Raw genomic sequence first — 14,569 nt, forward strand, 5'->3', positions numbered from 1 at the left:
ATTTGGGAGTTCACACTTTGTTAAAAATTAACTGATGAAACAAATGAAAATCAGCACATTGTACAAAGCTAGTAGCAGTATTCATTAGTTGCAGGCATTGCATTGCATTTACTTGCAAACTTGCTTAGGCTACAATGCCCAACAGATGGCAGTATTATGTTACCAAAGTTGGAAAACCTGAGCCGAGATGTTCCCGGTGATTTCTAGATGTCCAACCTAATACAATTCATAACCTGGATTTCAAAACAACAGTATTTACCTCAACGTAAGCAGTAAGCAAATTAAAATGCTACTTTTATGATGTAAAATGGCAGGTGGGTTATATCTGTGGACTTTCACAACAACAAGACACTAACAAGGACGTTCTAAAATAGCCCACACTCCTCTTCATCATCTCATTTGTGCATCTGTTATAACACCGATTGAGCTTTTTAAAGTATTTATCATACAATTGGTAACTGATGAACAGATACCTGAGGCAGAGATGGCCACGCCGTGGGGTGCTCATTTGATTTGAGTTCCATGTCTCCTTTGTTCTGGGGGACGCTGGTCAGCTTGTCGTCTCCTGTTCTCGCTGTGCCCTCAGAGAGTGGATACTCCAGTCAGACCTCTAACTTGCTTCTTCAGAACTGTTTGTTTATCGAGGAGAGCTCAACTCTCAGGTGCATCCACATTCCGGTTTTCCCCCAGGATTTGTTCCTCCAAATCTGGATGAGCAACCTCTTCCGCCCCCTCATCTTGCGTTTCTGGTTCTAAAAGCCCTTTCTTAGTAAGCATTTCTAGAGTAAGGTCTCTAGGCTGAATCAGTCAGTTGATGCCTTTATTATAGCTGCAGTGTATATTACTAAATACATTAATTTACATGCAAGAGCATTACATAGTCTCTATCGCACTAACAATTATACAAACATCAACAGGGATCAACGTATAAATACCAGCACATTCATTCAGGACAACTATTACATTGCAATGCATTACAATTAAAAACCTGAATCATGGTCAAAATAATGTCGACATGACAGATTGCTCTATATCCAATTTTCTTTGCGTCATGGGAAAAATAATGATAGTCTGTGCAAGTTTTAAGGGGACAAATGAAAAACTCGGCGCACAAGTTAAAAAACCTAAAAGGCCCTCGTTAGAGCCCGTGTTTGACTTGTACACTCTGGGCTACTGTAGAAACACGGTGGTGCAACATGCATCACGCGGATTCTGTAAAGAGGACTCGCTCCCTACGTAAATATGAAGGGCTCATTCTAAGTTCACGAAAACAACAATTCTTAGTTTCAGGTTATTATACACTTAAGAAAACATAGTTATGAATATTATATTCCACTTCTGCTAATAGATCCCCCTTAAATTCTACACGCTTTGCCTTTTAAGTTTGAGTTTTGAGCAGATCGAGAGCCTCTACTCGTTAGCTCAGAGCTGAGCTAAAAAAAAAGCTCTCCAATGGCAGAGAAGAAGCATTGTAAATTATCTTAAATATCAATCAAACTCCTGAGAAAGAATGAGAAACTTAAGAGGGTGTATTTGGACAATGTGTCACAATGGCGTTGATTTCCTATCTAAAACATTTACCGCTTGTTTAAAAAGAATCTTAAGTGGTTTCAGAGAAACAGTTATACTGGCCTGGGGTCAGCAGGATATACAATAATGAATCATGAATAATGAACAAATCATAGCATGCAAAAATGTTCTTGAATATCAAAATACTTAACAAAGATAACACAAGGTTTACGAAGCATCACCTCGACACATAAATGAATCAAATCATTTGATGAATAGTTGGATAGCTTTGCATTACTGAATTAAAGCTTTTTTTCTGCTGTAATATTGCTGATCATCTCTAGTCTTATCTGTGCAGAGTTTGGATAAGCTGGACATCAGTCGATATGTTATCAAATGAGCTGACATTAATCACGAAGAGTCCACCGTTGCGTTCGCCAAAGTTAAATCCTATGGGACAGAGGACCGGCACACACCCAAAGATGAAATCTATGTGCTCTCTACGTTTAAATATTACCTGCCATGATTCAAAGTAATGATTCACATCATTTCATAATAGCTTTTATAGAGCAAGGACCGACGGAGAATGAATTGTCAACTTTTGTAAGAAATCCATCGTAAAGGCTCTTTCAATAAAGACAGACTGGTTTTACTCCACACCGTTAATTTGGTTCATTCCATGCACAGATAACTTTTATGATGCTTCATTGATTTTCTCCTTCATTTCTGTCTGCCATAACTACAATAGACATACAGAACATCAGATGACACATCCTAAAGATTTACTTAAAAGTGCCAATAATTCAAAATGTCTCTTGAGTAATGTTTGTTTGTCCCAAAATAGTGTCGTGCTCTTTTGCCTACTGTTGCACATTTTGAATGTCCTTCATTCCTTGGTTAAGTGAACTGATGAGTAGCACTTGTGATGTTCCACCATATGATATTGACATTGCAAAAAAATGACTCCCATTCTCACTAAAGTCATGATTCATTTGTGCCTCGAGGTATGATTAAGAATCGCCAAGTGGAAAATGACAACATTAGTCAACGGCAGCTGCTCCCTTCATCAGAGGCTCATTGCTGATATCTACCAGATGTATCCATCATGTTGTTTCTAGTAGTTTTAACTTCATTGTCTGCAATACTGATCTAGACAGTGGAGCCTTTTTAGTACCTGTACTGCAGCTAGGTGCAAATCATTAGCACTGCCTCTCAATACACATTGACAAGTCAAGCGTAGACCACCCCTTAGCAGCCGTATATTTTCCTCTTTGTTATTGTAACTGACCTGCAGCTTCTGCATTCTCTATCCGTAGTTACTTACTGATAGACAAATAGTGCAGTCCATGGGAGGTAGGATAGTGAGTTTGACACATTTATGAAATGAAACATTACCTTTTAGGGAAAGAGAGCAGAAACACTACTTCACACAATGTGACTCGGTCGTATTGTTCAGGCTCGTCATGTTACAAGATGTTTTAGGATAGATGACTTAACACCTTCACTAGGGTGAAACCTTGAAAGGGCTAAGAGCTCTACACTGTATATCAAATACAGATACAATGCATAATACAGACACACATACTGACTCAGTTTTTAGAGTGTTATGTATATACATAACACTCTAAAATCGGTGAGTCAGCACTTTAACCTGAGTCATTATTTCTTTTCATTTCTGGAGTGCAGAATTAAATCAATGGGATATGTCACTGTCCTTCAACTCACGGACTGCGCTTGATACTTTATAGAAGGCCACTTGCTAATGATGATCGTCCTGCCGACCTGGACACAATGAGCTTGGGCTACATCTCAATGAGATGGCTCAGCAGATAAAGGTTCTGCTCGGAGTATCTCAAAATCTCTGGGGTGCTTTTGTGTTTCCTCTGATCAGGGGTCTCTGCCACTCTAACATCATTACCACATAACCGCAGGGACAAGGTGGTGCAGGTGGTAAAGGTTGGGGCGTTGGTGGTGCTCATTTCCTTCCACTATCCTGCGTCACAGCGTTTCATTGTCCTGTGGCATATTAATATTTTTACATTAAAACTTAAACGGCTCAGGCTGTTGGTGAGGCCATTGCGTGCTCTTATCTCTTGTTGACTTACTGCGGTGACATTCAGAAGCTGGATCATGAAAGGAGTGAGGAAAAAAAACACACATCACCTTCTGAATCAATCAACTGAGATTTTTACCCACTGCCAACATTTCTGGAATCTCCTGGTTTTCATCATGAAACTCATCATCTATATTGACTTTCCACAGATGCATTCACACCCCATGTTTGGTGCAATGAGGTATCGATCAAAATACAGAAATATTCAGACAGACTGTATGAGGATAAGAATGTGTTTTTTGAACATTAAAGCATGTTAACATTTTCTAGTATGTTTGAACCAGGAAATAAGCATGAAAGTCTCCTTTAAAAGCAGTTTCCACTGTGCTGTGAACCTTTTCTGTTATTTCCCATACGTACTCTCTACTCTATTTAGCATTCATGAGCAGTTTATCAGATACATGGTTTATAACACACTATTATGTATTAGTCGGCGGATATACGTGTTTATCAATGTACAGTATCATCATTTTTAATGACGAGCTTAATTAATACTTCTTAACAATGTCCTTAGATCCGCTTACAATAGTGTGTATTTGATCATGTTTCCACTGCTTATTGCTAAATAGGGGAAAGCGTTTCCATCATATTATCTCCCAACCAGAGGAATATCTTTGAAGATGCAAAGTAAATAGGACCTGTAGTTGATGAAGACTAAATTATTTGGCAAATGCCTGCAGAAATTCTACCCCTTGTTCTCAAAGCCCATTTTGGCAACTCTTTATGAAAATCATTTTTACATTAAACTTCATTCACACATGATTTACTGGTATTTTTCTTTTCTTTCATCATTTCAGACAACAACCCAATTCTGTAGGTCTATTGAACTGGTGATGCATATAATTGAATTAGTTTTTGAACGCCATGGTGAGGTATTTCCACACAGGGATTATATTATGTCTCTATAGCCGGCACTCTTTCACAGAGCCAAGCTAATATAAATGGTATTGTTTTGCATTACTTGAAGCTGCAAACACTGAAGAGAGGGTTTTTGAATTGGAATTTCCAAAACTTAGTCTTAGAAACCTTTATCGTCCACCACGTTGGTTTCTTCCCACATTGTTCAAACGTGAACAATATTTGTCCTTTGAGCTGGTTGCAAATGCAAGAAAATATAGTTCAAACTGTACAGACTCCTGGGTAATTATTAATCGTAACTTGTCTTTCTTAGACGTAGCACATTTGTACTCTACTCCTCCACAAGTTATTCTGCAGCATTAATGGTACTGTGATATAATAAATGTGGTGGCATATGCACTTGATCATTTTGATAATAAAATATACCCTCCAAAGGAAGCCAATCACGTGCACCATTTTTTCATTTTCTTTTTGTAAGATACTCTATAATGCCATAAAACATTCATACAGGAATATTAAAGTTGACTGTTGAACTTATTAATTTACACCAGCTGAAGATCAGCTTTTGATTTTGCGTTGGTAAATCTATCACAATGTAACAATAGGTGCATTACAGAATATCTTTTGCACAGCATATCTGTCTGTTAATTCGCTATGTGTTGCATTGCCATTTTCAATTCAGCCAAAGTAAACTTGATAGTCAAAGCAATTAAAAACACAATCAGTTGTGTTTCCAAGTGTTAGGTGGAAGCTTGGCGTGGGAGCTCTTTGGGATTCTGGACCTTCTCCCCTGATGACCCCTCAAGGTGAACTCTTGTATGGCTGTCCATCCCATGAATACTAAATATGACTGAATTAAACATTTTCTTTCTTCACACTATACAATTTAATCAGTTGTCTTACTGAGCTGTCTGTCTGGAGTAATCCCTGAAGCCCACCATCACACTGACTGGCATCATAAAGACGACTGGCACACTGCTCTGGAAGTATTCAAGCCGTAGCAATCCCACTGGCCCTTCCCCTCTTTTTGTAGGCGCTCTTACACAGCTGACACAGCTGCAACCCAATAAATCACGAGAAGTTCTTCGTTTTAAGCTTGAGTATGAAAGTATGAATGATTTATTAAGTGTTTTAATACAGATATAGATTTATATTAGGGTTTTTGTGTTATCAGAGATTTATTTTCTATGTACATTTTCCTGTTAACCATGCTGAAGTTTTATTTATTTTTTCCTGAAAATCTGGCGACACTTGTGCCAACTGGAGGTGGTATCAGGCATGTTTTCATGTTTGAAATGAAACATGTAATACTGGCTGTTGGTGTCAATAGGCCTCGCAGTATCTAGTCTGCCAGAATTTCATTGTATGAGAAAGAAAAACTCAGTTGTGCAGTTACATTCCTTTACAATGCATGGGTGCTTTTCCCAGCAACAACAGTGGTGTCTGCTTAAAACCAAATGTTGAGCTCCTTGAGAATAATTCACATATAACAGTTCAAACAACTAATGATGGTCATGCGCAACTTAAAATAGAATATTTATATAAAATAAATAGGGTAGTCATGATATTTTAAATCGATAAAACACAAGCACCATCTGCAGATAAATCAATTGTGTACATCTACGATAAACACATGTATACATGACTATTGATTTAATAGAGAAAAGCACAGTCCAAACAACAGACAGCAGCATATTGAGCCAAAGCATATGTTGTCCTAGTGAAGCTATTTTAAACCAGGGGCAATTAAAACCGATGTCATCCTATGTCATTACTATAAATACTGAAAAAAAAATCCAGACAAGGGAGATGGGGACCTTGATGATAATGAGGCTGATGCCAATGCCTGATGTCCACCCACATCCAAACAGCTGGCATCCTGCAGGCACAGCAGTTTGTCAGAACCTTTTCAATACTCTGTTTGCACATTATTATTCTGTTTGCTTTGGAGAGTGTTTGTTATTTGAAAATGAAATTTCTACAACAGAATACACGCAGAAAGAGTGTTATGTTAATTGGGTATGTGGTTGTGATTTTTTAATTAAATCCTACTCACTGGACAGGACGTCCAGAAAACAAATAACTAACTTTCGTCACTTCTGATGGTGTTCGGACATCATCCAGTTGTTTGCATTTGCTGCACAGACACATTTATGTAAACCTCACAATAATCTTCAATCAAGAAGGCTTTAATAATGAATGGCAAACACTCTTCCAACAACAGGAATAATGGAATTGTTCCAACCACACAAGTTTATGACATCGGTTATGAATGTTTGAAGTACAGTTTTCGGTACATGAGATTTTCAACAACTAAAGTTGAAAGAACTTTAGTTCATACAAACAAGTTAGGTATTGTTGCTTTTGGTAAAAAAAAAAGGTGTCAATTATCATATTTTTTGCGTGAACAAATTTTCCAGTGCTTCCATTAGATGTGCACATTACCTGGAAATGGCAGACCCTGCTAGGACAAATGGAGATCGGATTTAAAAAAGCCTTACGCCTCCAGTGATGCCGGCGTGCTACCTGAAATCACGGCAACCACCGTTGTTTGGTTCAGTCTGAAAAAGTAAAGCCAGCTTAACGGCGGATCCTTTTTACGGCAGTATTGCGGCATCTCTGTGCGAAATGGGCTACAGATATGACGGCTGCACAAAACACCACTGGTAAAAAGCATTGTTATTATATTTTATGATAATCTCTGAGGATAACAGCATAAATAAAAGAGCAGCACTGTCTTTTCATTCAAATCTCTGTTATCAAACTAATGCTAATAGTTCCTGAAGCTGTCATTATATTGAGTAACATCAGTCTCCCACTCACTAATATTCCAACTTTAATTAAGTCTCTGGTGAGTTGCTTGGAAGAATCTCAAGTGCTCAAATCTTAACAGATGGCACTCTATTTATTGCATACCTTATGCCACAGGTACTAGCTTTCCCCCCCCCCCCCCCCCCCAAAAGTCTACCCTAGATCAGGCTTCCCTTTAGATACTCTCCTGGGCCTGCACGATTCAAAATTCAGCCAAACAACACAGAAAAGTTTGTTTTAATTAGATCAAAAAATACAATATAAGAATAAATCAAATGGAAGACAATCCCAGGGCAGGCTATTTAAAGATGCACCACATAGAATGTGAGTCAGTGTGGATGAATGAGTTTAAAATACAGTGGGTAGCCCTTTTTCAGTCATCAATCCACGGGTCTGCATGTAGCCTGATTCGAACAACAGAGCCGTTGCCTCACAAAGTGGAAGCCCTCATGCAGCAAACAAGGGAATTGTATCTGACTGTACACATTCATCTAGACTAATGGTATGGTGATGCATCCAGGGGGATACACAAGCTCATATTCTTTGTTCCAGATCATTTGACTCCTTCTGACTTCCACTCATCCCTGTCACAAGTGGAAGTGTGAGTGATCTGTTTAATCTCATCAAATATGATTAGACAAAACACATCTCAAGATGATATCCTACAGCCCTCTGATTCAGCAGCGATACAGATGATGTGTGAATGTTGCAGCTTTAGTTAAAGGGGCTACAGAAGGCTCAGCTGTGCGCCACCTTTATTACCTTGACATGACATATATAGAACTGAAATGTGCTGTTTGAAGTTGTATAAAATCAAGCAACCTTTTAGTTCATCTATCTGTGGGTGGAGTGTAACTGCAATACTAGTTGGCATTTTATTTTTATTTTATTTTATTTTATTGTGTAACCCTGTTTGCTGCTGCCACAGACAAATTTCCCCTTGGGGATGAATAAAGTACATTTCTATTCTTCTATCATGAGATTATTCTGCAATGACCCTTTTCAAAGGTAGCACCAGTGTTATAAACATGCCATTATTATTCTACCCAATTCTCCATTAGAATGAGCTGTCAATCAAAGACAAAGGCATTTACACAAACAATTCAACCTCGGGCTTCTAAGGGCAACGATAGGAGACTCCCAACTCAAAGTTTTGAAAATGAAAAGGAGGATATTGAAAAATTGTGAATTTCATCTTCCACTGTCTCTTTGCACCTCATCTTTGGGCGCAGAGCAATGATTGCAAGTAAAGTCTTTCAAAAATATTTGTCCTGCCTGGCAGGCAATATGAAAGATGACACAATATTAATAAAACAAAAAGTATAGTTGGATAGATTTTTTCCAGTCGGGAATGTTGTGATTGTCAGTAAATACAGTATTGACTCAAGGTTTGGGTGATTTAATGGGTTACCTCACAGTGTCACCAATACATATTCAATCTGTAATTAAAAAACCTGATCCAGAGGACTAAGATTTCTTTCTCACTTCTGTTTAACATACTGCATTTGCCTTGCAATCCCACTCCATTTTTTAGGTACTTTATCCTTACTTTCTCAATAAATCACCCAGTGAATGACACAAGGCGATTTACATGCTTGGATAGTGAAAACAAGAGGAATTACTGTTATTTCGGCATGACATTTGCTGTTAATCCAAAATACGGGCCGGTATTTGTTGGAGCGCTTTTCATGCAAAGTCTTGCGATGCGGCTCCTCCAGTCGTTACTAATCTACAGCAGAACTAAAACACACACTGTTGATATCAGTCTGGTTCAAGTAACTGTAGAACTTTTCAGTCAAAAAAGCCAAATGCTCATGTAGTACCCCACCTAAATGCAATTATTAGCTCATGAATTAATGTTTAACTTTGCTAAATCAGAATTGTGCTGTAGACCTGATATGTTTAAGTGTAATAATGTGTTTTTTAAGATATCAATTTGTCCCTGAAGGATTTTGTCAGACTTCTGTTCTGCTATGATAAGAGCTTATTGTGAGCTGGAGGACTGATATGGACACTGCCTTTGGGGTACAGTGGGTATCAGTTTCTTCAGTTTAGTAAGACTTACAAGGCCTCCTCGGAGGTCATCCTGCGATTGTTACATTGCCCAGGGTATGGTTCTCACATTTCAAGGGTAAAGAGAAAATCCATTTTCCAACTCGTTATTTACGATTGCACATGAATGTCCCCCCCCCCCCCCTCCATATCCAATCACTAAATTATGATGGATTTTTAGCATTATTTTCTGCCAGGCATTATTCAAGACAGTCTATCTCAATTTGCATAGCTTAACGAAGCACTGAGCTTTTAATAACGCGAAGGAGTGTGATAGTGGAAGCTGATGTTTATTTGAACTGGCTGGGCTTTTGATGGTAATGATTATGAATTGAGCATTGGGAACCGTGTCTCTGCGAGCGGAGAGGGGGAGCGAAGCATTGTGTGAAGCAGGCAGATGGCTGGCCGGACTGTGTGTTGATAATGGCAACATTAGTCTGCTGGGAAGCAACATTATGCTCAAGGTCAATGGGAGCTGAAGAACGGAGGATCATAATGACACGGGCCCCGTGTCCTGCAACGAGATCTCCCTTTAAGGAGGTCTAGATATTTAATATGAGCTCAGTAATCTGCACAAGGCTATTATTTCCATCATAAAATTTCAAAAAGTTCATCTGTGTCACTGAAGCAGTGAAAATGGACCATAAAATGTGCTTTCTTTTTTATTCTAAATTGGTAGGGTTTACTGTACATGCAGTAGCCACATTACTACCAAACGTAAGATACTATCGTCAACATTTGCTTTCGTCTTTATAATGCTCGTCTGCAGACCATTACACTTCATGTCCATACATATGGCCCTGTGGATATAATGCACTTTTGCTCCCAATGTTCTTGGAATACTTGAATTTTGAATTCTCTAATGTCCCTCATACATCACGGTACTTTCATATGCACACTTCTATTAGATTTTTGTAAAGACTGCATTTTCATGCACTCTAAACATCATCTATATCACATTCTTATTCTGCAGTAATCCTTATTTACAGTAAGAAGACATGGATTCCTATACTACCCGTGCCAATCTCTTCCATGTTTTGCACCAGTACAATGGCAACATCTGCATATATTTGAACTCCACAATTGTATCTACTTTATTATACTGCTAATACTTTTTCCGACATTTTTTTTCCTTTTTTGTAATCTACTGTATTTAGGACATGTATTCCATTTGTCTTTTTTCCTGTTTGATGCTGTTATTTGCTTATTCAATGACTTAATTTCCCCACAGGGATCAATAAAGTTTCATCGTAAGTGTTTCACTTTCAATTAAAGCAATCAGCTGCATCCGGACATCCAGGATTGCCTCCAGTTTTCTCCTCTCAGCCTCTTCCTCTCTTAAGTTTGTTAAAACAAGGGTAACAGCAGCCTGCTGCGTTGACATCTGCGGGACATTTTTTGAAGCCACTTCAAGCATATCGAACTCGCTTCCAGTGAGACGGGGAGAAATTTGGGGAGACTCAAGTCTTCCTTTTGTCACCCTGTATTAATGCACAAATCATGAACCAAGCTCAGAGCCTCAGGCAATTTCCCTGAGGAGCTTCATGGTTTTTTAATCCTTCAACACTTTGCATATATTATTAATACTAAAGGCTGAGCAATACTCAACAGTTGCAAGGAATAACAATTACAGTGCAGCTCTGGTCATAGTGCCGTCCATGCTCCCTTTGATATAACTAGAGATGCAGACTCATATTGTGACTGTGGGTAATAGAGCTGTAATTCACGAGCAAAAAGCATTCCTCTTGAGTGCATTTCAAAGTACAAATCTAGTCACAACAAAATGGCAGTTTTCAAGTTCATATTTTAATCCGCACTTTGTCTCTCTTTTTTTCTTTTTTTACAGTGGCATAGTTGAAAAATTAATATTCAATACTGAGAAAAAAGCAAACCTCACACATCCCCCATAAAAAGCAAATTAATTACAGCGATTAAAACTTTGTACAAAATGAGTTATTGATAGCTTCATACCGAACTAACAAAATAACATGTATGAGCATTGGCAATGTGGTTCAATGTCTTTGATACAGTGACTATATACAGTGAGGACATGTCTAATTCACCAATGCCTCAACATTAGTACTGTTTGCAGTAAACTCAAAGGCCATAACGGTGATCCTTGTATTGTTTTTTAATGATAAATTACAGAATTAAAAAATGGAAAAGTTAATGTCAGACAACTACTTCAGTAATAACAGCAATAATATCAATCAATATAGTATTATACAATAAATGTCAATCAATCATAATAATAAATACATATATTGACCAGAATATATTATTTTTTTTAATTTTAAGCAATTTATTAGAATCCCTGTTTGAAAAAAAATCTTTCAAATTGTGAAAATAATTTCAAAGTGATGGGAACTGATGAGACCTGAAATTAAAATCTATAACCAGAGTTTTTATCTTTTACTAAAATTGAATACTTACACATTATTTACATGCCACCTGGTAAAACAACCTCTTGTTAGATAAATGGAAAAAAAAATCAAGACTTGTGGACTACTTTAAATACTGTATATGCTAATATACAAATTGTAATATGTCAGGGATCTCAAGATTCAACAATATTGTTCACCAATATTCACGTTAGCAAAGTATTTTACAGCAATATCCACACATTGAGCATAGTTGTTCAATAAAAGTCAACATAAATAATGAACCCTCACAAGGTTCCACCCATTCAGTTAGGACCTTACATCAAATCGCCAACCAAAATGAAAGTGACAATAACTGCAAGTGTACTGAAATCTTCATCACATGACACCATCTCTCCATCTAGACTCATATTGAATCCTGAGACAAGAAACAGTGGATGTATTTTCCCTCCATGTTAGTCCTCAGACTTTGTGCTTAAATTTTCGAACTTGTTCTCTGTTGGTACAAATCAACAGCATGAGTGAAAACTGAAAGTAAATCAATGCAGACATATATTGACAGTTAGGAGGGAGTTGATTGTACAGACTATCACATACATTGTGCTTCAATGTTTTGTTTTGTCAAAGTTTCTGGTCAATTTGATCATTTTCTTTTGAATGTATGCAGTTTGGCTGTGTGAGCTCGAGGCAAGATCCAAAACCACTGTTTAATCCTGTTTATGTATTCTTAAAGCAAAACCTTTTGAAAAGAAAGCTAAGACTCGACTCAAACTTGAGTTGAAGTACATTTCTTGTTGATCGTGAATTTTAAAGTAAAGTAAAGCAAGAGAGACTAGAGAAAAAAAAGTTAATGCAAGCGATGGAAGAAATGCAGAAAAATGTACAGCATTTAGGCACCATGAAACTGAAATGGAAATAATCTAATTGTACAAGGTTGACATTGATTACAAAAGGACAATGCTATATTGTCAGCGACTGCTTTACAAATAAGCGTATCCAAGCATGAGCTTCCTGGAGGAGACAAAAGAATGATAAGTAAAGTTGTCATGAAACAAAGGAAAAGAGAAAAAGAAGTCTAAATGAAGTATTCTTTCTTTTCCTCTGCATGCACATGGTTTCCCTCAGCATTGATGATGGCTGTGTCTGCGTCTGGGGCATCCTCTGCTCCCTTGGCCTCGTGTGTTAGATACGTCCCTGTAGACACACAGAGCCATACAGCAAGTTATCCACCTGCTTAAATGCACTAGACATTTACTCCGGTCAAGAAAATTGTTAGTCAAGGAAGCTCAAGTGACCTCTTTTACCTTTATGTCTGGCCAGATATCGTCCAAGAACTATTATCAGACACAAGGTGATGAAGACGACGACTGCAACAACACCACCAATTAAAGCGTGGTCAGGTCCATGTTGTCCTAAAGCATTAGGATCTGTACAAAGACAGAGACAGAGACAAATGGAGGGAAAAGTGGAGACAAAAGAAACACCTGCAAGATGTTTAGCTGCTATCTAATGCAGGTGTAGACATTTATTCAAATGCATTGAAAATAATTTACTCTTGCAAGTGTCATGAAAAAATCCTGATGTAGCTTTAACACTTTGACACACTCGTACAGAGTGTGCAGTCCCAAATGAGCTTCTGTCATATTCAGAGAAAACCTGTCATCGCTGCTTTGAAGTGCTTACATTGAGGTAGAAAAGATGCAATCATAGGAAATACCACAAATTTTTGCACAATTCAAAAAATGTGGCATTAGCAACAGCAACATGCTACAAGAAAACTGAAGTCTAGCCCTGAGTGATATTTTAGTTTTTTCGCCAAAGCCTCTACACATGCTATCTTTTGTGTTTTCACATTCAGCTGCTGACGATCAGGTTTTTTAAATGAGTGTTATTTAACATGAAGCGTCCCCCGGGCAGAGAGCGAGCTGAAGGTGTCCCAGGTAGGAAGGAGCATGCCTTTGTGCCTGTGCTGTAATAAACAGTAAGTGGCTGTGTCTTTGCACTTTGTGTGCTCTCATTAGCTCAAGCTGATGGATGGCTATGGCTTGCGCTCAGATTTGCAAAGTGACCCTGGGAAATGACGGCGGGGATGTTCCTACAAACCTCGTTATACTCCTCTGTTAACGAAATGCACCCATCATTTTCAGCAACCCAGTGTGGGACGTTAAAAATAAAAAGAGATGGCATCGAGAAACATGCAGTTTATATAACTACATGCAGGATAGAACCACCACAATTGTTTTATCAGGGACTCACAAGCAGGCACTTCACACTTTGAAGCAATAACTGTTTTGGTACAATAGTTGAATTTCGGTTGCATGTCGATGGACATAATGATCTCTTCGGGTGATTCCGCTGTCAACAAGGGGCATAAGTAATTTTCATATCACACTGGGCTGGTGCACACTGCTCACAGGAATAAGACAAGCTGAACTACTCTTGTTGCACTGCAGCTGAAGATGTCATCTCAACACAACTTGCCAATTATGTTTTCCACTTACGGTGTGACAAAATGAGTATTTATACTTCTCCAACCAGATTTTTGACTTCAATTCAAAACACTGATTATTCGTATGTCTATCCTGGAACAAACTATAGCGCGGTAATTCATTTAAAAATGATGCAAAACGTTCTTGAATATCTAAGATGATTTCTTAAGAAACTATACACTGTCACAAAAGGAAAACTCAAGACAATTCAACGGCACATCAATGACTCAATTTGCAATATTTGGTCTGTTCTGGGGTTTAGGTGTATCAAGAAAGAAATGTGAATCTTGTTTCTATCTTCTTTTCATTGTGTCTGGCAGATCTCACATAATACCATATCAAACTAAATTGCTGCA

General features: G+C 38.0%; 1 protein-coding gene across 3 annotated transcripts in view; it reads right to left on the bottom strand.

Annotated features, from left to right (window-relative positions):
* Window positions 1-11,129: 11,129 nt before the first annotated feature.
* cadm2b (cell adhesion molecule 2b) overlaps window positions 11,130-14,569 on the bottom strand; it is a 123,072-nt gene continuing 119,632 nt past the window's right edge. For all 3 annotated transcript variants that reach the window (XM_079272560.1, XM_079272559.1, XM_079272558.1), the window contains 2 exons: window positions 13,029-13,151; window positions 11,130-12,918 (listed from right to left, as the gene is read on the bottom strand). In XM_079272560.1, coding sequence (XP_079128686.1) covers window positions 12,800-12,918; window positions 13,029-13,151 — 242 coding nt within the window. In that variant the 3' untranslated portion in view covers window positions 11,130-12,799. The remainder of the gene's footprint in view (window positions 12,919-13,028; window positions 13,152-14,569) is intronic.

Source organism: Melanostigma gelatinosum, assembly GCF_949748355.1.
Source record: "Melanostigma gelatinosum genome assembly, chromosome: 7".
NCBI classification, from domain to species: domain Eukaryota; kingdom Metazoa; phylum Chordata; class Actinopteri; order Perciformes; family Zoarcidae; genus Melanostigma; species Melanostigma gelatinosum.